The 25,923-nt window shown below is 38.8% G+C and overlaps 1 protein-coding gene across 4 annotated transcripts in view; it reads left to right on the forward strand.

The window, feature by feature from the left end:
- The window catches only part of RMDN2 (regulator of microtubule dynamics 2), a 45,481-nt gene extending 21,159 nt beyond the window's left edge, over positions 1-24,322 (forward strand). For 2 of the 4 annotated variants that reach the window (XM_040993093.1, XM_040993096.1), the window contains exons 4-10: positions 2,573-2,633; positions 8,887-8,962; positions 9,737-9,814; positions 11,861-11,959; positions 15,602-15,655; positions 15,743-15,823; positions 23,958-24,322. In XM_040993093.1, coding sequence (XP_040849027.1) covers positions 2,573-2,633; positions 8,887-8,962; positions 9,737-9,814; positions 11,861-11,959; positions 15,602-15,655; positions 15,743-15,823; positions 23,958-24,011 — 503 coding nt within the window. In that variant the 3' untranslated portion in view covers positions 24,012-24,322. Of the gene's footprint in view, positions 1-2,572; positions 2,634-8,886; positions 8,963-9,736; positions 9,815-11,860; positions 11,960-14,903; positions 15,021-15,601; positions 15,656-15,742; positions 15,824-23,957 lie in introns of those variants that run through there. The other 2 variants (XM_040993094.1, XM_040993095.1) reach the window with 2 other exon arrangements.
- The last annotated feature ends 1,601 nt before the right edge of the window (positions 24,323-25,923 follow it).

Below are 25,923 nucleotides of genomic sequence, written 5' to 3' on the forward strand. Positions count from 1 at the left end.
ATATGTCTTAGAAACCTGGTGTTGTGATGCTTCTAAATTTATTTTTGTTATTTAAGATTGCTTGAGCTATTCAGGGTCTCTTGCGTTTATTAATTTTAGCATAGTTATTTTCTAAAATGTCATTGGTGTTTTAATTTAGATCCCGTTTTTGAAAGTTTCTTTGGATACTATGGACATTTTGTTTATGCTAATTCTTCCAAACCACAAGCATGAAAGATTTTTTTCCCATTTTCTTTGTGTCTTCTATTTCCGTCTTTAGTATTTCTTACTTTTCATTGTAGAAATCTTTCACATAATTGATTAAATTTATTCCAAGGTGCTTAGATTTTCCATAGTTATTGTGAATGAGACTGATCCTACAATGTTTTCCCAGTCATGGGATTGTTTACATATATAAGGGTTATTGGTTTCTTTGTATTGATTTCATATCCTATAATTTTACTAAACTCTCTTATGAGTTCCTGATGGAGTATTTTGGGTCTCCTAAGCATAATCATATTTGCTGCAAATATAGGTAATTTGACTTCCTGCTTTCCAATTTGTATCCCTTTAGTTGCTTTTTCTTTTTTGTTGGCTTCGGCTAAAATTCCCAGAATTATATTGAATAGCAGTGGTGTAAGTGGACATCCGTGTCTGGTTACAGATCTTAATGGAAATGCTCCCAACGTTTTCCCAGTCAGTATGATGCTGGTTGTAAGTCTGTCACATGTTGCCTTGATTGTGTTGAGGACTGTTCCTTCTATATCCCATTAACTTAAGGCTTTTACCATGAAAGGATGTTGTATTTTATAGAATGCTTTCTCTGCACTCACTGAGATGATCATATGGTTTTTATTCTTTAATCTGTTAATGTAATGTGGCACATTTACTGATTTGTATATTTCAGAACATTCTTACATAACAGGGACAAATCCCACTTGGTCCTGGTGAATGAGTTTTCGAGTGTGTTGTTGGATTTCATTAGTATTTTATTGAGGACTTTGTGTCTAATGAATAAAAGACACTGATCTGTAGTTCTCTCTCTTTGTTGTATCTTTTCCTAGTTGTGGGATTAATGTGATACCAGCGTCATAGAATGAGTTCGGTAGATGCCATTTCAGTTGTTTGGAATAGTTTGCAAATAATTGGGATTAGGTCTTTAAAAGTTTGGCAGAATTTGGCAGTGAAGTCATGTGGTCCTTGGCTCTTCTTTGTTTGGGAGGGTCTTTAGTACTGATTCAATCTGCACTGTGGTTATTGGTCTGTTTAGGTTTTCTATACCTTCATGACTCAATTTTAGTAAATTGCATGATTTTCTTTATCCTTTTTCTTTTTTATTAGTATTATCTTTATTATCATTTCATGATAAGAGTTCCACAGGCCTTGGGATTTCCCTACCCTAATCCCTCCCCACCTCATTGAGTTCTCCCATATCATTACAACAGCCTTGCTCCTCACAGACAATTTTAAGTCCATCATTGCGGGCATGGACAATGGCAGAGAATCCAGCATCCCATTGTCAAGACACATCCAACAGTTTCACTGGGAGTCCATCCTTGATCCGGAAGTAGAGATGTGCTCTGCACCATGTCCTCACGTCTGGACATGTCATTCTCCACTACACAGTCACTATACATCCCCCCCAAGTGAAAAGCCACAAAACAAAACCAACTACAGGAAGAAAAACAAATTTACAATACCATGAAATTAAATAGCATGCTACTGAGTGACCAACATGTCACTGAAGAAATGAAAAAGAAAATCAAGAACCTTCTTAAAGAAAATAATGCTACTGGGCTCGGCATGGTAGCCTGGCAGCTAAAGTTCTCACCTTGAACACACTGGGATCCCATTTGGGTGCCAGTTCTAATCCCAGTAACCCTGCTTCCCATCCACCTCCCTGTTGATGGCCTGAGAAAGCAGTTGAGGATGGCCCAAGGCCTTGAGAGCCTGCACCTGTGTGGGAGACCCGAAAGAGGCTCCAGGCTCCTGGTTTTGGATTGGCTTAAAAATTACTATAAAAATGTTACTGACCCTGTTTCTTGTGAATGTGTAAACAAGAACTTCTCAGGGAAGCCATTCTTACTCCTATAGACATTTGCTTGCCTTTCATGCTCTTTTTTTTTTTAACCTCTTATTTTTTCCATTATTTATCTCTATACTTGCTATAAACTGGACTGTGAACTGTTGGAGGTCAAGAACTATGTCTTATTTGACATTTTGTTCCTAGATATTCACAGAATTATGGAAGGTATTAGACACTCAGTAAATAAAGTTCGATTTGAATACTAAAAGAAACAATTTCTGTTATGCTTTCAAATAACTATTGAATGACGTTTCCATCATTTGTTTAAATTAGTGGGTCTCATACATCAGAAAACTCATTCAAACACAAGTTGCTAGGCCCCACCTCCCAAGTTTGTGATGGAGGAGCTTTCCCAATGGCTGAAACGTTGCTGTTCTAAGAAATTTACAGATGATTTGAGGCTACTGCAGAGTCCTAGGACCATACTTTTAGGAGTCACTGAGCTCAGTCATTCACCTGCTACAAGTTCTCATAAAGGCACTAACTGTAAGTGCATTTATCTTGCAGGAAGAACTGTGGGTGAAAGAGCTGTTTCCAGAGCTCCTATGAATGGATATTGTCATTTGTGGTGAGTATGTATGAGGGACATACTTTTTTCAATTCCAGTAAGCTTCCTTATTAAGTATGATGGATTTTTTTAGATGCAGTTTGTACACTTAACAGTCATGTTCACTGAAAAACTTAGTGTAACTTATTTGTTTATGTTATCTATTTTAATTATGTACATTTTAATATATTTAAATGTGCATTGATGATTTTGTAAATGAATATGACAAGTCTAGTGGTTTTGAAAATGATAAATTATACTTGAAAACCCTTAATGAAGTGATGCCGTGTTTCCAAACAAAATTTAGAAAGAGTATGAATAAAAGCACATGTCAGGCATTTCTTATAACTGGATGAGTCATGGTATACAAATTCCCTAGATCAAGGAGAAGCTGTTTATACTCTTAAAAAAACTCATAGAAACAGAATCTGATAAGGTGCATATCTTTGAAGCAAAAAAAAAAAGTGTTTTGGTTTTAGAACTCTTTGTATAGTCAAAACTATACAACACAAGAAATATATTGTTTTTATTATTATTATTATTCATTTTACTTAAAACTGCATTTTACGCTAATTTTTAATTTCTCACCTTTTTCAGTCCTGCAGTGCAAGTATCTTAGATGCTAAGAAGCTAATTAATTAACTTATACCCCTTTCCTCAGCCCTAGATTTCTAGAAATCCACCCTCTCCCTTGGGGCTATTTTGTGCTGTTAGGGAAACTCTTAAGCAAAAGCTTTCTCAAAACAATTCCTTTCCCACAAATTTACATTGTACCACAGGAAACTCTGTTCTATTCCCCCAAACTCTCAAAGGCAGTTTTTTCCAAAGCCTACCAGTTTCTCTACTCGGACATCAGCAGGGGGAGCTCCATTCACAAACTCACCAGCAATCGAGTTGCCCAGTTAGTTGTCCATGAACCCTTAGGAGTACATGGCTGAAACATAAATAGGTTTCTGAAACTGCTGACACTTGGCTTCAGTGTGACACAAACCTAGTCGTAACCCTAACCCTCTCCCTCCCCAGCTCCAACCCTTGCAAAAATCACCGTCTCTTTCTCCAGTGAGTTCTTTGTCTTCTCTCCTTGTCGCTTGGAGATGGGTGAAGGGTGCTAGCAAAACAATTGAGTCTTTTCCTTAGCATGTCATGCACATATAGTGGAGCATCTTGCTTAGGGATTGGAATATCGTGTACATGACCCATTCGTCTGCACCCCTTGTGCTTCTGCCAGACCTTGGAACAGGGTAAATTTGTAGTTAACATCCTGACACAGATCTTTTAAATTGCTTCCCTCGTGTATAAGGACTTTAGCTATTGTTTCTATAACCAGAATTACCTAGATAACTAAATTTACGTAATACTAATAATAATACTAATAAATCAACTTCTTGCTTTCCACCTGTAACAGTACTGATACATATTTCTCTCTTCCTCTTCATTGATAAAGTGGAGCTGCTTGGAAGGTTGGCTAGCCAGACTGGACATAGGCAAAACACCCAAGTCCTACTCTGATCTCTGGTTTCTTCATGTTCCTCCTCCTTGTTTTCATCTTACCCTTCTCTTGCTCTTCACCAGTTGGTCTTTCTTTGCTATCCCCTTCCCTCTGGCCTAGAGGCATCTATGTCCATAAACGGTCCTGTTGAAAATTCACATCTGAGGTTAATCTTCCATTTGAAGGCATTTATCAGTGCGAGTTTCCAGGTTTTCATAAAGGAACGTGTTGAGTCTCCTCTAAGGGCATGTACCCACCTTGCTGTCCATTTGGTAAACAAAAAACAAGCTGAACGCTCCCTAGTATATTGCCCAGTCTGCCTTCCAATAATTGGACTACTTGTGTTGTTCATCTTTTTCCCTTTTTGTTGCAAACTAATGGCCTTGTTTATAGCCATGGAATTTAATTCCAGGATTAAGTCTTTTCACCACTCACAGAGTGGTGACCCAATTGTGTGTCACATGATTTCTTATTCACTAACAGTTTTTAATTTTTAAAAAATGTTGGGAAACACTTCAACAGAGGAATAATGGACTTATGACTGTTCTTGAAGGATTACCCATTGTAATACTAGAGGCAAAATCAGTAGGGTGAGGAAGGGACTTAGGAGGGAGACAGAAAATCCCAGAGCCTATAGAACTGTATCATAAAACAAGATTAAAAAATAATTAAAAAAATTTTTAGAAGTGGGAGCCTAATCAGCTTATGACACTCAATAAATCTGCAAATTAATTTAATCTTTAAGAATATGTTGTATCTGTTGTGCTAAACTCAATGACGTTTTTATTCAGTAAGTAGTAGAAATTTAAGAACATGAAAAAATATTTAAACTTTAACTCAAATGATTCAGGTAAAATTATTTCATAACTAATCATTAGTGTAATGTCAAGAAAAGCTCTCTTGTGTGCTGGAAGCTTTTTCACCATGGCCAGGTGTTAAACATTTTCCTATTCAGGTGACATGAAAGACAGACTGTGGCCTGCTTCCTGTTTTTTGTAAATAAAGTTTTATTGGAGCACAGCCATACCTATGCATTTGTGCACAGCAAGAGATATAAGTAATTGTAAAAGACATTGTCTGGTCCAAAAGCCTAAATAAAATATTTGCCACTTGGCTGTTATGATCACATGATTGTGGAAAAGCCTTTGTTTCAAGTTAAAGCAAAAGTTGTGATCTTCAAGTATAGTTTTCGTAAAGGGGAGTATTTGGGGAATGATTGAAAAACAAATAGCATTTAATTAAAGGTATTTAAATACTTAGTTTTCACCCATATCTTTTCCCAAATGAACTTGCTTTATAATTTTGAGGCTACAAATGCTTTCTATAAGATTATGGGGTTTGTTGTCATGTTCATCTAAAACGCTTGGAATCAAAAGAATAACAAGTCACTAGTGAATTTGCAATTTGTCCAGATAGGCCTGACCTTAATTATAAATAATGTCTTACAGAATTGTTGTGCTCTACTGTTTTCAAATTATATCCACATGTTTTACTGTGCTCAACTAGTAGACAGGGTAATGTGTGCACATTGTGCGTGTGTGTTGGAGTGTTGGTTAGTAATCAGGTCCTGCAATAAGTGGAGAAACAGAAAGTAGAACTTAAATCTTATAATCTTTTATGCTCTTGTATGTAGTTCTATCTTCTCACAGTGTAAATAGCATTTGGGCTGAACCAAAAATGCTGCAGGGAAACTGATGGATTTGTTTTAGCAACTGTTTCAATAGTATGCCTGTCAGTTTTTGAAGAAATATTGAGTATATTGTTCAGCAAAATAGCTACAAAAGTTTTGTCAGTGGAGCTGGCACCATGGCATACTGCACTAAGCCTCGGCCTGTAGTGACAACATCCCATGTGGGCGTTGGTTCATGTCCCAGCTCTCTATTTCTAATCTAATTCCCTGCTATGGCCTGGGAAAACAATGGAAGATGACTCAAGTTTTTGTCTCTCCATCTATATGGAAGACCCAAAAGAAGCTCCTGACTTTGGGTCAGTCAACTCCAAACATTGTGGCCATTTGGGGAGTAAACCAGCAGGTGGAAGACCTCTCTTTGCTTATCTCTGTAACTCTGCTTCTCAAATAATAAATAAATAAATCTTTTTTAAAAATCCTGGTAAGGCATAGAATGACCTCTAGATGGAGATAATATACCATGCTGTGAACTTTCTTTGGAGTTTGCATTGACTTGCATTTGAAAAATAAAGTGTTAAGTTATATTAATGAGCAATGTGAAATAATAATGCACAGACAGTGATGACCTTGTGGGAAAAAGTAACCAGCTGGTCTTTGAATTTATGATTTATAAGAAGATAAATAATATTTTAGACTTTAAAGGATTCTATTTACCACAAGAGTATGAAAGCCTTGATCTTCTGACAACTTATTTGAAAGACAAACATGCATATTTCTAAGCATTTGAAAACCGGGAGGATTTTTTTCTTTTTTTTTTCCCCTGGTTGTAACAGTGAAATGTAGAAGATATATTGCCCTGGCAGGTAAAAGTCTTGAGATGTGTATAAATGGCTCTTATTTTCAGAAGATAAAATCAGATTGATTTCACCACTCCAGACCAGTAAATATGGCATCTGTTCCTTTTGATTCTATCATATAGAGTTGGTTAAATTTGGGGACTTTCTAGGACAAGGAGTTTAAGTAATTAAAACCATAGATAATTCTAAAATTATGATGTGATCTAGTTTCAGTATCCCTGATGACAGACAGTTTGGGTAAGTTAGACTAGTGTATCTGATTTTAAGCCGTGCATTGCCGCAGGTGCACTCACCGTATCATTGTGGACAGCAGGCAGAAATGTGGGCGAGTTGGTGTCGTCCATGCTGGCTGCAGGGGTTAGCCTCAGTGATTTAGGAGATCATTGTCAGTCTGGAGCCTGATTTCTATCTTTGATAACGGTTATGTTCAGCAATTTTGTGAGGTGTTTAGAGGTATTTAAAATATGTCAAAATATTACAGTCAACATAAAAGAAGGAGAAATAGGTTATATGATGCATAACAGCATTCAAAAGCTCTTAACGTGGGAGAAATCTAAAAAGTGTGAACTGAGAAATATAGAAGTAGAGACAGAGAAAGGTGCCAAAAATGTCGCAGTGAGACAGGCATTTGTCGTAGCAATTAAGATGGCGCTTGATCAGTGTGCCAGAGTTTGAATCCTAGCACTACTATTTGTTCCAGCTTCCTGCGACTACATACCCCAAGGGGCAGCGTACAATACACAAACTCAAGTACTTGGGGACCCTGCCATCCAATGTTTTCCCCATATGGTTACAATAATATAATTCTTCAGCAACAGTCACAGGTCCATCATTCTTCTATTTAAGTATATCCTGACATTGCAGGTATAGACAGTGGTAGAAAGTCCTGCATCCTATTGTCAAGATATATTTAACAGGTTAATTGGGAGTCCATCTTTTATTTAGGAGTAGAGATGTATCTTCACTTCTCAATAAGCTAGTCTCTATCATGCAATTCTTCTAGATGAATATATGTGTATTTATGTTTACCTATATATCTGTTGCTCTTGTATTTTGTATGAAGGTTGCCTTATATCATAGAGAACATGAGTCTTGTTCTTTTGGGATTGGCGTAGTTCACTAAGCATAGTGGTCTGCAACTGGGACCATTTTATTGCAAATGATAGAATTTTATTCTTTTTAATGGCAGAATAGTACTCCATGGAGGTTGTGCATGTACATATGTACATGTGTGAACATGTAACTGGATTACATGTTCTTTCTTATATGCAGACTTTATTTCCTTAGATATATTTTCAGAAGTAGGGTACCTGGATCATACAGTAGATCAATTTTTGGTTGTCTTAGCATTCTCCATACTGACTTCCATAGTGGCTACGTTCCCACCAGTAGTGAAGGAGAGTATTTTTCTCAGCATATCCATGCCAGCAGGTATTGTTAGTAGATTTCCAAATAAATGTAGGCCAATCTCACTGGAGTTAGAATTTTAATATAGATTTTATTTGTGTTTTCCTAGTAGCTAGAGAGCCTGTGCCATCCTAGGTTGTTGTGTGTAAATGTGTAAACATAAAATACTTTCATAACTGGTTTTCTTTCTTTTTAAATTTTGTTGAAAGAAAGACCATGGAAATACTCTCTGATACTGAGATGTCATTCTGAGCAACCTAAGACATAAGTCCCTTCATATTAAATTGAAGAATTTCATAAAGTCGTAGCTATTTAAATTAATAATGCTTGTAAGTCATTCAGACAGTTTAAAGAATTAAGGGGAAGTCATATCAGAATCTGTATCTAAATCTGTAGACATGGATGCAGTGGCTTATCATGGCTTTATTGCTATTGTTAGTTTCTCCAGTCAAGTGAGAAAAGTAGACCCCCTGCTACCCTGTAATAAACTAAGTAAGATGAATGAATATTGAACAATTTCTTCCAGGGAGCCATTGCTTTGTAAAAGTTGAACTCCATCTGCTGATTTTCTAAGACCTGGCTTAGGAACATTGCAATTTAGGAGAACTGTTGTCATAGTGAGTAATCAGGCTATCATAATCTACATCATTGACTTGCATGTTTTGTGTTTGTCGCATCCCATTTCTACTGGGAGGCTCAATCTGCAATATTTGGATTATTGGTTCAGCAGATACCAGGAAAAGCAATTATTTGTAGTTATCAGAATATTATACAACTGTATATTGTTTATTGTAAACAATGGTCAATAATTTGTATTTCTTTTTAAAATAATTCTATTTGGAGGTGTTTTATTTCATATTTACATGTAAGTCATTGTTTTTGTCTTTTTAGGTATGCAGTTTTATGTGGCTATGTATCTGAATATGAAGGCTTACAAAACAAAATCAACTGTGGGTATTACTTCAAGGTATATTTTATATTAAAAATGTTCCAGTGTAAGTCTGTGCTTAATGAACAGGTGTAAATCAGTTTAATCACCAAATAGAACTCAAGAAATGTATCTTAATAATATGTAATAATCGAATTGTTATTGTTATTTCATCAATAGGAAGTGAAATAGTAATCCATAAATAGTGTTGTGACAAAGAAACAAACTCTTTGAGTGATTAAAGATGGTTATTACAGGACGTGAAAGAAGTCACATAGTAGATGCTTGTTATTTTTTTGAAGCTGGAGGATTATAACGGTTCAAAGATAAAGCCTTCAGGGTCCCTAATGACAGGAGCATCAGTTAGTTCCTTCCTGCTTTCTGGCTGCTTATACCCGTTTTGACGATGCCAGAGGGATAGATACTTCGCCCATCTAGCTCCTCCATTTTTTTTTTCCATTACACCCTGTTCCATGTTATTTGATGTTTATAAGCTTTCCTCTGAGTCAGTATTAATTAGGTAAATCATACAGAAGCAAACATTTGACTTAGGTTTTTCACTAATTTTTAAAGCAATATTTGGCTTTAAACTATTATGGAGCTTTATTGAGACATGATCACAGTTCTGGCTCTAGTTGTAAGCAGTCGCTTTTGCTATTGAAATACTGAGAAGAATTCATTGTACTAATGATAGGAATTGGGGGTGCTGAAATAGCACTGCGAAACTGCTTTGGAGCTACTAGGCTTTGCTGTAGTTCAAATCAATAGTATCTGAGAATTGGTAGATGACATTGCCTTTGGATTTTTTTCCAGGAACATCTGGATATAGCAATACAACTTCTGCCTGATGAACCCTTTTTATATTACCTCAAGGGAAGATATTGTTACACCGTAAGCTGAATGCCTTTATTTATATGTCTTACTTGAATATACTATGATTATGATACATCACCAATGATGTCTTTTGTCTCTACCCTGGACCTACTATTGTAGGAAAAATTATAAAATCAGTCTAAATTATATATATATAATGTTTTATGATTTTGCACAAATATATAATTTGTATATTATTTAAATGTACAATGTATATATTTTATCATATATCTATGTTCTTTAGCCATAGTCTCATTTTGTGGCTCTCTCTCCCTACATACACATTTAAATGACTAAAATTTAGCTGGAGCTCTCATATATTCTAATAGGAATATATAAGCAATAAATAAATACAGCAAAAAATGACATAGTGATGCCTAAGTTTATCAAGAGGAGCTGGAATTGGCACCAAAGGGGTAGTACCCTCTGCCTTGAGGGCTGGCATCCCATATAATCACTGGTTCTAGTCCCAGCTGCTCCACTTCTGACCCAACTCTCCTAATGTACCCAGGAAAGAGGATGGCCCAAGTGCCCAGGCCCCTGCACCCGTGTGGGAAGCCCGGAAGAAGCTCCAGGCTCCTGGCTTTGGCCTGGCCCAGCTCTGGCTGTTGTGATTATCTGGGGGAGTAAACCAGCAGCTGGGAAATCTTTATCTCTTCTCTCTCTGCAAATCTGCTTTTCAAATAAATATACATCTTCAAATAAAAAGTTTAAAAGAGAAATAAAATATACGTTCACTCAAAGGCTAAAATAGGAATTTCTTGGCCGTGTTGACAACATAGCAACATGGATGACTTTTCAATGTTATGCCAGAGAGGTTCACATAAGATGACATAATGTATAATTTTGTTGATATGAGAGTTTAGAAAAGGCCAGTTCTAGCCATCTGTCAGTAACGGCCTAGAGGCAGGGAAACAGAGTTGATTGCAAAGAGGCACACAGTGCTTTGGGATGGTATATATGATTGTTGCAGTCATTACATGTTTACATTTATCAAAGTTTATTTAGCTTATACATCTATAATGTGAGGAATTTTATTTTATGTAGATTGTACTCCACTAAAGCTGAGGAAATTATTATTTTTGCAAAGTCAAGGCCAATAAGAAATAAGCATATCAATAAGTAAAAGTATGTAGAAAAGCAAGGTTTATGTATTTATATATATTAAAGCAATATATATATGTATATATATATATGGCTATAGCTGATTTTCAAAACTTCAGTGCAAAAAATTGGAAATCCATGCCTAAATTTTTCATAACACAAGTTTTTAATGGGCTTTCTAAAGACCTCTCATATCCATGATGTGCAAAGATATTTTGCACTGGGGCTGGCATTGTGCGGAGTACGTTAAGCCTCCTGAGGTACCAGTATTCCATATGGGCAGCAGTTCTTGCCTCAGCTACTCCACTTCCAAACCAGCTCCCTGCTTATGGCCTGGGAAGACAATGGAGGATGATCCAAGTCCTTGGGACCCTGAACCCATGTGAGAAACCTGGAAGAGGCTCCTGGCTGCTGGCTTTAGCTTGGCTCAGCTCCAGTCATTGGGGGAATAATAAAACAAAATATAAATGATGTAAAATTTGGCTATGGTTGATTATTGGGCCTAAAACACAATTTCCTGGATTGTAGATACGTAAACAGGGTCCTCTGTTGCTGAGGAGGGTTTTGTTCACATATCTGAGATGCAGCATGGAGAAGGCAGGAGAGCAAAGGCAGGCTCCCCAGCTTCTACACACTCTGCAGTCATCCTGCAGTTGCAAGGACAGTGAACAAGTGTGACTGGCCATTTTTCTCTGCAATGCACCTTCTCTCTGATTCAGCGTCATCCTTCTGATAAATAGTTCAAGCTGGTTTTGAAGTCAGTGCTTCTGGAGCTTAGGATTGGTTAGAATTAAGGAACATGAGGGCAGAATATTAGTGAGGGCCCTGTCCGGCATGTGTAGTATCTATTACACAAGTTCCCACGCACTGACTTGTGTATGTGCACACACGATGGCTCGCTGGCAGACAATCGTTCAGAAGACAGACAGCTCCAAGCGTGATGTTGCTCTTCATTTACAGGTCTCAAAACTTAGCTGGATTGAGAAGAAAATGGCTGCCACTCTGTTTGGGAAAATCCCATCTTCCACTGTGCCCGAGGCTTTGCAGAACTTCCTGAAGGTAGGTTCTATCTCTGCTACATTAGCTTCAGCCTGGGTACCAGCTGTGTGAGTCCCTTGACCTTCACCTGGGTAGATCTCTAACTGAAGCCCCAATTTGAATCCTGCTGTCAATGTGTTCTACTTTAAGCCTTCACAGTGTATGTTATGTTTCAAATCTGAACTTCTTAGGACAGCCTATTAGAGCTTAGGGAGAACAAGCTGCTTTTTAAAAGTAAGTCAGCCACCTGTGTGCAGGTGTTTCACTCCCAGGCTCTGCAGCAGCCCTGCCAGTCAGAGGAGCATGTGCAGAGACTGTTAGAGGAGCTCCTCGTTCTAACAGAACCAGCTGAACATCAAGGCATTAAAAGATGATATCAGGAAGAGTTATTTTAAAAGCCACCTCCTACACTGCACACACTTTTGTGGAAGATTCCTGGGGCATCAGACCTAGTCAGTATTTTCACTCTTTTTTTTTTTTTCACTCATTTGTAATATGCTTTCAGGATCAGATTTGTAAAACCGATGGTTTATAAGTTTATCTAGTCTGGAAGTGGGCATTTGGCACAGCTGTTAAGACACTGGCTCAGGATATCTGCGTGTCATACTGAAGTGTCCTGCTTTGAGAGTTGGCACGGCTTCTGATCTCAGCTTCCCACTGCGACACATCTTGGGAGGTGGCAAGTGATGCCTCCTACAGCCGCATCACAGGGCCTGCATTGAGTTCTGGGCCCCTGGCCCTGTCACAGCTACGTGGACAATTGAGAAGCAAAACAAGGGATGGAAGAGCCCTGCCTTGGCACCTTCTCTCCTTCCCTCTCAAATAAGTAACAGCTAAGGAAAAATGTTTTTTTTTTTTTTTAATATAAAGATTACTTTGCTTAAGATGACAAGCAGGTTTGTCTCACTTTTTATCTCTGAGTAGTGGCCTACAAAGCCTAGCGTACTGTGTAAAACAGTATGTATTATGGTGCTCGTCCAACACAGAAGAATTTAGGAAGTATGAGTGCAGGGTCTTGCATTTCTTATTTTTCTTAATTTATTGTTACCTTTTTTTGTTTTATAAAAGTGAAATTAAGACCTCAGGAACTTATTTTGTCCAGTTTAACTCAATGCCAAAGATTTGTGTCATTCCTACCTCTTCACCACTTTTCTGCCACTGAGAATTAGTTCTCCCATTTGAAAATTTATAATACAATTCGAAGGCAGGAGCCCGGAACCTCTTTCAGGTCTCCCATGCAAGTATATGCTCCCAAAGCTTTGTACTATCATCTACTGCTTTCTCAAGCCACAGACAGAGGGAGTTGGATGGGAAGCAAGGCTGGTGGGATTAGGACCGGTGCCCATATGGGATCCTGGCATGTGCAAGATGAGAACTTGAGCCGCTAGGACTTTTACCATGCCGGGCCACCCCTAATTTTGTAATAGCATATTTTCATTTCATTTCACAATCACAGGCTTAACACTCCATTAGGTAAAGATATTAGCACAAGCAAGTAGAAAAAAGTTAACCTACTTTTCTTGAGAAGTATAGACAAAGACTGCACGCAGTAATCCAATCACATAATGTCAGTCTCATTATAGGTAATAAAATTTTTTTAACTTTGCTTGTTAGTTATTACAGATCATGAAAAACATATTTATCTTTTGGGGACTGGCTTATTTTACTAGCAGAATGGTATCCAATTTGATCCATTTAGTTGCAAAAAAATAAGACCCAATTTTTTTTATAACACACTGTGTGTGTGTGTGTATACACATCTCACATATACCACATTTTATTTATCTGATCATCAACTGATGGGCACCTGGGTTGACTCCATAGCCTAGCTATTGTGAATTGAACTGTTATAACCATAGGTAGAGGTTCAAATAGCTCATTCATATGTTGATTTTGTTTCATTTGGATAAATTCCCAGGTGTGGGATGACTGGGTCAGATGATAGATTTATTTTCAGATACCTAAGGAATCTCCATATTGTCTTCCATACTGGCTATACTGGTTTGTTTCTATCAATAGTGGATTAAGGTACCATTTACTCCACTTCCTTACCATCATTTATTGTTTTCCGATTTCTATATGATAGCCATTTTAACTGGAGTGAAGTGAAACATGATTGTGGTTTTTTTGCTTTTTGGTTTTGTTTAGTTTTCTCATTTTTGGATTTTGCTGATGGCTAGTAATCCTGATCTTGACAATTTTTTCATATGTCTGTTGGCAATTTGAATTTTATCCTTTTATAAATGCATGCTCTTGTCCTTTGCCCATTTCTTAACTGGAGTGTTTGGTTTGTTCTTTAGTTTCTTTAGGTCTTTTAAATCCTGGGTATTGATTCTTTATTAGTTATATAGTTTACAAATATTTTCTCCCAATCTGTTGGCTGTCTCTTCATTTTGTTGACATCTCCTTTGCAGGGCAGAAGCTTCTTAGGTTGATGTAATCTCATTAATTTATTTTCTCTTTACTTCCCCATGCTTTTGGGACCTTTTCCAAGAAATGTTTGCCTACGCCTATGTCATGCAAACTAGTTAATTTGATAGTATCAGGTCATAAAATTAGATCCTTCATCCACTTAAAGTTGATGTTTATATACGGTACAAGTCTATAATATCTTGGGAAAGGGAAGAAAAGTTTTTGACTCTTGTATAAAATGGTCATATTTTAAGTTTTTTTTGTTTCAAAAACCAGTGATCTATTTTCAGCTTGCCTACACTTGGTGAAATGTCATGGAGAATGAGACAAAAGTTGAGAACAAAATTAGAAAGGAGAAACTTATGCTTCTAATGTAGGAAATGTCTGAAGTATTCATATAAAGTAAATATATTTTTGTAACTTTTTAAAAGTGTATTTCTTTGGGTTCTGCAGCCCTCTGAGTTTGGGGCTGAAGTCAGGGTAGCAACATACTTGCCTCTGCCCTCACAACACCAAAAGCTGCCTGTACAGTCAAGGGTAATTTGGGTTCCAGGAAGAGCTCCTCCACAGCAACACCATAGACTGGAAAGCATTGTTGTTTCCCAGAAATAAAGGAAAAGAATTGCAACAGAAAAGACAAGTAGATGGTGTATAAAGTATCTTCATCTTGCTCTGGAGATCCACTACTTGGATGGGTTATTTCAAGAACCTGTCTTTCCTTTAACACCACCAGGCTTGTGACACTTCAGGTATTTATTCACATATGAAATGTATTGAAATCGTAGGAAATCAGATATTAGCCTTGTGGAATATACTTGCTGTTGAGTTCAAGTCTTGCTTCCTGCTCTTATTTCCTAAACAGACTGTGAAGTGTAAAGGACTTGGCTCTAGGGAGTTTGTCATTATTTGCTTTTGTCCTTCAAAGGAAAGAAGAAAATTAAAAAAAAAGGGGAGGGGGGAGGAGAGTAAAGAAAACTGATGATATAAACAATTCTTAAAACCCTAAAAGATCTTATTGCTTTGGAAACCTTGCCTCCATAGTGATTAATGACTAATTCCAAAAACTGTATTTTCATCCAAAAGATACTTAAGCTGGTAAAATGATTCAAATGTGAATTAACTATACACTAGGTTCTAAGAAAAATTTGGGTTAATACTATTTACTTATTTCTAAATATATCCTCTTTGCTCGTAGTTAATATTGCTTGATTTTTGCCATGTTATTTTCTTGTCTGTTTTCTCATAAATCAGGCTGAAGAATTACACCCTGGTTTCTCTCTGCCTAATTACATGTACTTGGCAAAGGTAATAAAGACCAACATTTTAAGATAACTTAGAATCCAACACAGAAAAATATGATTCCACATAATATTTGTTATTTTTTACTTCTAGTGCTATACTGATCTTAACCAAAATCAGAATGCATTGAAGTTCTGTGATTTGGCGTTATTGCTTCCTAGTGTTACAAAAGAGGTAAGTCCTAACAGTGACCACGCATGCTCTCATCTGCACCACTCCAGATTCCCGTACTAGCAACTGGCCTACATACATTCAGTTTTCTTTATAATAAAATTTTTAAATTCATTTTTTACCTTTTCCAGCTTTATTGATGTATAGTTGGCCAATAAAAGTTACATATACAATATATAAAGTGTTTACCCTCAAGCTTTTGACAAGTATGTGCATTATGAAATGGGTACCACAATCAAGTTAATTAACACATTTGTCACTACACATGCTCATCTTTTGTTGCTTGAGAATGCTTATATATACGGTCTTAGAAAACCTCAGTGTTCTATCCCATGTAATTAGCTCTAGCCACTTACTGCACATTAGATCTCCAGAACTTCCTCATCTGACAGCTTTGGCGAGCATCCTCCATATCCTCCACCCGCTAGTCCTTGGCAGCTACCCTTCACCCTTTGCTCCCATGATGGAGTTTTCTTTTATACTAAAATATTTTGAGTTGGATTTCTGCATATCCTGTGAAGTTTAAAATTTTGATATATCTGTAAGATATCCTGTCACCAGGAGAACCCTTGAATGTTCATGGCATGTACAAATCCTGTGCTAGCAGTTAAGATATCCTGATGCTTGTTAGGTGTAAGATAGCAGGCAATGGAACAAGCCTCTCTGAGAAGCAGGAGGAAGAGCGTAATTCTGAGGAGCCGGTGACTAAACAATGCAAGCAGCAAACCAGCTAGACGGGTTGCCCTGTTTAGAACAAGGTGAGTGTCCAAGTGGTTGCTCACCCAGCTCAAAGCAGGGTGTGACTTGCCAAGACCATGATTACAGACTAAAAGATTTAAAATATGTATTAACATTTTCTTGGTTTTGAGACAGCTGCCAAAGTTTTTTTTAAAAAAGGATGATTTTTGCCCATTTATTCAACAATTTGGGTTTCTGGATATTGGGCTTTGGAGTTTCTGTAAATTTTAGACATTCACACCATTAACTGTTCAGTCTGTACTCCCAGTATTGCAAGAACAAAAGGAAAAAGGCAATTATTTTCCTGCTCCCTTTCTATGCTGCCAAATGTTATCAACCTGTACATCTTAGCAGAAAGAAAGACTGTAGCAACAGCAGACAGCACATAGTCCAATTTCTGTTGTAGTCTGCAATATAAACAAATATGCTAGTCCATTGCTGTCTAGGGCTTTAAGAATGGCAGAAAGCATGATGTTGGAGTATATCCACAGGAGAGACATGAAAACTGAGACATAAAACTTTTAGTTACAGAAATTTGGAAGAAGGGGGAACTGTTTTCTCCAGTAAGAAATCAGGTGGCAAGAGAGGTGGACTTTGGAAGATCTCTACTCTGGAGGCATGAGCAAGCATGGGTCGTGGACAGAGGCAGAAGTAAAATAAGTTCTGCCACAGAACTTCAGATTCATGTGTCTCTTGTGAGGACTGGGCAGGCTTTTTTCTTTCTCTTCTAAACCACTTGAACAAGTTCTCAGGCTCTGAATATGTATCTTCTGGATGTTTTATTTCCAACGGGGGTTGTCTGTTTCTTGAACTTTGATCTCTCAGTTGTCTCCAGCAGCTAAAAGCAGGTGCAAAGCAGCACAGTCTCAGCAGTCTTCTCCAGAGGAAAGAGTTTTGTGTGACATTTTTTTTTTTCCAGCAAGAAACAGATTTTGTCCCTCTGATTGCTTAAGCCATGTTGTTAATAGGGACCAGATCATCTTTAATATCTCTCCTGAATGATGTCAGTTTGGATTGTGTGTGATGTTTTTAACATGAGGATCTGTGCATTCTTACTAGAATTAAGGTTAAAGTACAATATGATGATGAAAAAGAACATGCAATGATGTTACATGCACATGTTTAGGTATGAGATCTTGAACTGTCCAGGGGGGCTAAATATTTTTTTTTTTAATAAAATTTATTTTGACATTCTTTACATACTTAGTTAGAGTAAGAAGGTTCAAGGGCTACAGGAAAGTGGATAATACTAGTATGTTTTCCATATTGTTACCTTCATGTTTAAAAGGGGGGTATTAAGGGAGAAGGCCCACCCAATTTCCCACCCTCCCCAAGTCCCGGGTGTAGGGCATGCTCTGAGGTTCTTGCTCGAGTGGTTTTGATATTGCAACAGTTATGAATCGCTGTCAATCTTGCCACTCCAAGCACTATGAGGTCTTTGAAAAATCCACTGATTGACATAGTCCATCATAGCTGAGATGGTTGGTTGACCTGTTCTGTCTTCTCTCTTTTCTTCGTTAGGGTTCTGAGTCCAGCATTTAGATTAGGAAGATCTCCAAAGAAACTTCTTGTATGTGCTAACAAGTACAGGGCCAGGCACCGTCCATCGCTCCAATCAGCTGGTGGTTGTAATTGCTGGGTTGGTTCTGTTTTCACTCCCGACTTCCACTGGAACCAATGGGTGTTGCGGTCCAGTCTGGTTCTGCCCAGCACATATTTGGCCCTCACCTAAACCAGTGGGAGCTGCAGCCTAGTTGGAGCGACCCACAATAACCCCCACCAGGACCGCCCCTACCCTGGTTTGCCAGTAAGTGTAGCAGTAATCCAGTCTGTCCCACGCCCCATTCCACCCCAGCCACTGTTTAGTTTTATGTCCTCCCGTGGAAGTGGTAACCCAAGAGGGATGAGCCCACTATTACCCTCCCAGGCCTCTTCCACTCCCAGATTCCAGTTGATGCTGCCCAACCAAACCTCGCCCACTTTAATTCTGTTTGCACCAGTAGGAATAATCCGCCGAGCCCGGCTTTTCCCTGATCTAGTCCACATGAGGCACACAGGTGTGGTAGCTCTGCCTATCCTGGTCTGCCCCCATCCCAGCCCATGCTCTCCTGCGGAAGTAGCTATCCTGCAAAGGAACCCTCCCTTATTCCCCTGCTGGCTCTGCCTACTTCCTTTCTCGTTCTCAGGCTGGTTGGACGCTGCGGTCCCCTCCGGTACAGGCAACCTCACCTCGGCATTCCATATTGTGCACTAGTCTTTGTTGCGACCGAACCTGGGTCAACCCACACTGGTGCCTGGATTTGCCAGTGGATGACGTGGACAGATTCAGCCTGGTCTTGCCCCCACGTCTGCCAAGTGTATGCCAGTGGGTAGCTTTCCATGGCCTTTTCTGGGCTGTTTCCTATCATGTTTCTTGCGCTGACCTGTCGGGTCTGTGTCCTGCCAGAGGAGTTGCCCAGGCTCCTCCATCAGAACCTCTCCCAATGCCAGGTTACACGCTTACCAGTGGGTCCATGAGCCAACCCTACTCAGTCCACCTCCTGTCATAGCAGGAACCAGGGGGGCTAAATATTGAGCTTCCTCAGGGTTTAGTCTTTATCTGCAAGTATTTTGTCTTCTTCCCTTCTTTCTCTCCTCCCTTCCCTCAGACCTGTCCTCCATGGCTTCAGTTGGTAACTAGAAACCCTCAGATTTGCAGAAACCCTCAGATTTGCATCTCTTGATCTTCTTCTGAAAACAAGCCTTGATAAGCCAACTTCTTATGTGACATTCCTACTTGGGCATATCTCAGACGTCCAACTCTCAGTCCTAAATGTAATTAATGGTCTCCAGGGCTTGGCATCTCTGCTTCTTCCAACTTTCCATTTAGTAAATGCTTCCTATATCCATCTGACTGGGTGACCTGGACAATATGCTTCATGCTGCCTTCTCCCCCTGTCCCAATCCACACATACACCCAGTCACTAGGACTAAACATCAACTGCCACTCTCTTTTCTCCATTGCTGATCCTCAAGGCAGAGTATCCTCTGCTTTCATTGGGACATGGAGTTGTGAGAGCCTGCCGGCTGGTCTCACAGTCCCCTTGCCTCTTAATAGTAGTTAAAAGAAATGATAAACATAAATCCCAACATGTCACATTCTTGCCTAAAACCTTCTGCTATTAGGATGAAGTCCAAACATGTTAGCGTGTCCTTCAAAGCCGTGATCTCACTCTTACCTGTCTTCTGGGCTGCGTACGTCCCTCTCTCCCTCCTTTGTATCTGTTCCTCCCTGTCCTTTGTTGTCCCTACCTTCTGACACTCTCCCCACAACTCCTCCAATTTCTTACTTGGCTTTGTCCTTTCAATGCTTCAGGCCTTACTGTCAATGTTATTTCATGCAGAAAGACTTTCCCGATAGCCCCAGCAAGAAAGCCCTTCATACTTTTCCTTCATACCATTTAGCAAGGTTGTGTATGGTTATCTATGCTTGTTCCATGAAAGTAGCAAAGTGGTCTCTCTCATTTTCCATTCTATTCCTAGTGCTGGCTGTACCACCTAGCTTATAATACACACTCAAGAAAATTGATAGAAAGAATCAAAACATTAGTACCATGCAAATAAAAAGAATGGTGTGGACACAGCGTGGTAACCTAATAGCTAAAGTCCTCGCTTTGAACGCACCAGGATCCCATATATGCACTGGTTCTAATCCCAGCACCCCCGCTTCCATCCAGCCCCCTGCTTATGACCTGGGAAAGCAGTTGATGATGGCCTAAAGCCTGGGGCACTGCAACCATGGCAAACCTGGAAGAAGCTCCTGCCTCCTGGCTTCAGATCGGCTCAGCTGCGGCTATTGCAGTCACTTGGGGAGTGAATCATCAGATGGAAATCTTCCTCTGTCTCTGCTCCTCTCTATATATGTCTAACTTTGCAATAAAAATAAATAGATCTTAAAAAAAAATTAGAACCGGTGCCCGTATGGGATCTTGGCATGTTGAAGGCGAGGACTTTAGCTGCTAGGTCATGGCACTGGGCCCAAAATAAAATAAATCTTAAACAAACAAACAAAAAAAGGATGGTATGTCTAGTTATAGTGAATAGGACTCAAAATAAATACAACTAAGACATTTGGGCATTGTGCAAGTTTTCTGTAATCATGGAAGCAGCATGAGCAAATGTTGCCCCCAATATCTTGATTTTCAGAGGTATATATTCAATCACAGTTTTAAGTAGGTTGTTTGTTTAGTGGCGAAGGTATTCTGAGGACTATGTTTCCAGGAGAAAAATAGGATGGAGTGGTGGTGGGCAGTGCTTCCTGTTTCTGTGTGGCAGTGACCAGTGCGTTCATTTCCACAATGTCTGGCAGCACTAATCACACTGAAGACAACCTGGCCATCAGTCTTCTCACGCTCGTGTGAGTGCGTAGCATGTTTCCTTCTTTCATGTGGCTCTGGTCACTTCTGCTGCCTCGCTGGCACAGAAGGACCCATCTTCTGTGCCCTTCCAGGGACCTTTAGGCTCATCATTCTGTTCCTTGGTATTGGGAGTGTCAGCCTTGTGGTCTCTGGAGCCCAGAGTCAGGTATGTTCACAGATTTATTTTGCTGAGACTTGAAAGTACAGTCTTTTTAATTATTCATGTGGACTTTTCTTGGCCCTAGAAGACAATCTCAAGTCCTGGGAAACTCCCCCACCTTTTTTTTTTCTAAATAAAAAGAGTCCCTATGTTTTAGACAGTGTGAGAATGATTGCCGCATGAAATAATGACTGCATTGGCAACCTCAAAGTGGTTTGCCTGGAGGCAGTCGTCGAGTTCATTGACTTGGAGTCTACTGACAAAGTTCAAATAGCAAAAGCTTTATGTAATGCTTTGTTTTACACTGGGGATATACTAATATGCTCTTACTACCCTGTATTTTTAATTTAATATTTTGACATGACAATAGCCACATTTCTAGGACAAACAGACTCCCATAGGATAATGCAGACAATGTACCAGAATTGTCCAAAGGAAGTGGCCTCAGGGAGTCCTGGAAAGTCAATACTTCTTCATGTTCACCATGATTGTCTTTGGATGTACCTGTTGAGTGATGTCCTGAGATGTATTTCCATGTTGGATGTTCCTTGTGAATCATATCATTGCTCTCACGGGTAGCTACTCCAAGAAACAGAATCCTCATCCTGCTTTACATATTCTGTCCTACTTAATGCATTAAGTAAACTGCGCTTGTAATCTAAGAAGTAGATTAAGTAGGGCCCGACGCCGTGGCGCAGTGGTTAAGGTCCTCGCCTTAAACACGCCCGGGATCCCATATGGGCGCCGGTTCTAATCCTGGCAGCCCCGCTTCCCATCCAGCTCCGTGCCTGTGGCCCGGGAAAGCAGTCGAGGATGGCCCAAAGCTTTGGGACCCTGCACCCGCGTGGGAGACCAGGAAGAGGTTCCTGGCTTTGGATTGGCATAGCATCGGCCGTTGCACTCACTTGGGGAGTGAACCATCGGATAGAAGAGTTTCCTCTCTGTCTCTCCTTTCTGCATATCTGCCTTTCCAATAAAAATAAAATCTTTTAAAAAAAAAAGTAGATTAAGTAATTTAATACACTTGCTTTCAGATATATTTAGCACACATAATTTGATACAATTATGTAACATAGAGTCTGTAAAAAGTCTTCACCCTGCCTTCCTGTTGATCAGAAGGTTGTGGCTCAAAGGATTTCACTTCCTGAAATCCAGTAATGCTGTCTCATTTGTTAGAAATCCTTATTTGCCTCTTGTTTCTGGATTGAATTATATCTTGTGTGCACTGTCCATACCTGGAGAGTTTATTCTTCCTTATAAACTTTTAAAGAATATTAACAAGGCAGTTATAGGATGTCTTCCCTCTGTCTAAACATATTTTCATGAATTTTAGAAGTGGAGTGTTACTCTGTTTACAGCCTCTTATTTCTACTCAGTTGGCTCTTTTTGTTATTTACTCAAAATGTATTTTTTAAGGATGGACATTTTGCTCAGTGGTTATGATATTTCTTAGGATGCACACATCCGCATTGGAGTGGCTGAATTTGAGTCCTGGCTTCACTTCCTAGTCTAGCTTCTCAGTAATGTGCTCCTGGGGAAGCAGCAAGTGATGGTTTATGTGCTTGGGTTCCTGTCACCTGCATGGGAGACCTAGATGTTGAGTTCCTAGCATTGCCCTGGACTTGCCCAAGTGTTTGCTTTCTCTTGCTCCATCTCTCTCTTTGCATTTCAAATAAAATTAAAATAAGTAAATGCATTTTAAAATACATTATTTCTTGAGACTCCCAGTGTGTAATGTTTACTTTAAGTTGATCTTATACCCTAGATCTCCATTTTCTTACTTATTTATTAAAATAACTGATTTTACAACATCCATTTGAGATCAATCATTCTTAGGTGTTCTAAAGGAAACTAGGAATTGAAACCACTGGTTTAAACTTTTCCAACTTGCTTGAAGAGTGATAGCTTATTAAAATACAATTCATTGGTCATTTATAGAGAGAAGCAGCAGCTCTGAGCTCCAGAGTACCTCAGTATCCATGTGGGCTCTCTTGGGGAGTCCATCTATTTGGGTTATGCTTTTTTTGTGTGGCCCAATGTCCAGACTGTCCCTTGCTGAGAATATAGAGAAAGACAAATGGTGCCCGAGTTCTTGACAGTGCAATCCCAGAAAATGATGGTCTTCAAAGAGGTAACTGGGCTGTACACAAGAAGAGTGGCCTCTGCTGGCACTTCTTGAACAAATTTTTTACAAAGCTATTGGAGAACAGCAATACTCTGGTCTCCCTGGGAGCATTAGCTCTACTTCCCAGCTGATGAGGGAAAGACCTGTGGATGAAGGAAGATTTCCATAATAAAATCCATGCAGCAAAATCTTCAAAACCAGCCAAAGATCTGTAAGGACGGTCTACTTAGCATTGTTCAATTAATAAGTTTCATGAGGATGAACTGGTCTCTAACAATAGAAAAAACAGGGAATGAAATACAATCAAGCAGTTGACTTTTCATTTGAGGTTACACTATGTGCTCTCTCAGCTAAAATATTCAGATAGTTCACGTTTCTTCAAATCCTGCGGCTAGGGTTAAGACTTCTTCACTTACTATGATTGAAAAAGAAAAGACTAATGTTGATACCATGCTGGTGGAGTTACTGTGTCAGCTTACGTGCAAGACTTTCTTCTGCCGGAAGCACACACCTCCTGACCCATTGAAGGAAGAACCTAGCAACTGCTCCGCACATTATCCGTATTCTCATAGACTGGATCACGGCCTGCTCCAAGGAAGTCTGCAATTTCTTTGTAATGCTATTTCAAAAACTGCCTGTACTTTCACAAATGTGTCTTTCAAAGTATTTTTCACAGTATGTGTGAAGTTTAATTGTGTGTTTGTATTTTCTTTATAGGATCAGGCAGCACAGACAGAAGTGAAAAATATAATGACTTCCTTGAAGAGGTAAATAAAAGAACTTGCTCTTCAACAAATCAGATGTGGTCTACTAAAATTTAATCAGATGTGTGTTTTTATTTTCCTGTTATATCTTTATTTTGATGTAAGGGCAGTGTACTCAGAATTGAATTGAAGAAAACACCTTTCTGCAGAAAACATCAAATTAGTAACACTATAAAACCAATCATGTTATTTGGAGAATCTATTTGCTATGTCAGTCCAGAATCACCTATGAAAATGTATAATTTATACTTTTCCTATGAATATATTATAGACTTCAGAACATTTCTTTAAATAAAATGTTTAAATAAATCCACAAAATGAAACTCAGTGAGCATTTTATTTATTTGTGAAGATTTACATAAAGCAGTTTCAATAATGTAGCTGAAAACTAGAAAACATAAGCAATAAACATGAATAAATTATTGGTGGAAGAGAACAAAAAGAAGAAAACCAAATAGTGATGACAGTATGTGAATAATTGTCTCACAGTCACACTAGTGAGAACTTTTTTTCTTCTTTCAGGAAACATTCAGTGCTGCAATATTGCCTTGCAATGACAATGTTTTGGCTCAAACATTTGAGATATATTTAAAGAATTTAAAATGCACTGACTTTAATCTCATCATTTCATGTCAATGAAAAATCCTAAAAAAGAAAACCTTACCTATGATCATTCACAAATGTTCCTAACAGTATAACACAATGCCAAACAATGAGAAAGAGGTTAGCCACATTAAAGAATACAATGATACTAGAGTATTTTAACACTAAAAGTTATTACAGAACATCTTTAGTGTGAATGCAAAGGAAATTTACCTCAGCAGCCTGAAAATATGCCAGGAAAACATTTGGTAGAAAATACACTGAAATTAGAGTTACTTCCATTTCTTTGAAGCTGTTTTATTTTAATATTTCCCAATTATAATAAATGACGTTTTAAATGAGCTCAGTCAGCAGTGATGTACAAAGCTTGAATTTCCTGTTCAGTATCTCACATGCATGGACAGGCGTGAACAGGTGTGCACACACACATATACTCAATATTTCAAGCTTTGATCTATAGAGATCAGTTAATCAAACTGAGCCATTTCCCCCATCATGTCTTTTATAACGGCTAATTCACATACTAAGTCAGTCAAACTGGTCTTACCCACTTGACCTCTGACAGCTGCTCCAACACTGCAGCTACCAGCTAGAGCCACTTGGGTCTCCCCATGGGTCTGCGGAGCCCACAAGGCTATGCATGTTTCTCTCAGTCTCTGAAGAATCAGAAGAATGTGCAGATTGACACAAATGACGCCTCCTGGTTGTGAAAGATGCAGAACCAACTATGTTTTGGCCTTTGTGTAACAACTTGTCCCAGTAAGCACCACTCCAAAGACTTCCTCCAGGAACTATGAGCAGTATCAAAGAATACTCTGGTGGATGACAGGGGCTTAAGGATTCACAATTAGAGCATGCTAAAGGTTCAATAAATGTTTGTTTGTTGTAACAAAATTTTCTACTTAGTCTCTTCAATCAGTGTATCTTCAACAGACAAGTTGGCATCCACGGGTTGAACGATCAGTATAGTTATTTCTAATGAGGTCTTGATCCCCCCCCAAAATATAATATTTTTAATTCAGTGTCTAGAGTATTGGGATTTTCTGGCTTATTGGCAGTTTCTCAAATAGGGTATGGTTTTTAAAGATTTATTTATTTTTATTACAAAGTCATATATACAGAGAGGAGGAGAGACAGAGAGGAAGATCTTCTGTCTGATGATTCACTCCCCAAGTGAGCTGCAATGGACAGTACTGTGTCGATCCGAAGTCAGGAACCAGGGACCTCTTCCGGGTCTCCCACACGGGTGCAGGGTCCCAAAGTATTGGGCCATCCTCGACTGTTTTCCCAGGCCACAAGCAGGGAGCTGGATGGGA

This window comes from Ochotona curzoniae, unplaced genomic scaffold (assembly GCF_017591425.1).
Source record: "Ochotona curzoniae isolate NIBS_2020 unplaced genomic scaffold, NIBS_Ocur_1.0 contig_883, whole genome shotgun sequence".
In the NCBI taxonomy this organism is placed as follows: domain Eukaryota; kingdom Metazoa; phylum Chordata; class Mammalia; order Lagomorpha; family Ochotonidae; genus Ochotona; species Ochotona curzoniae.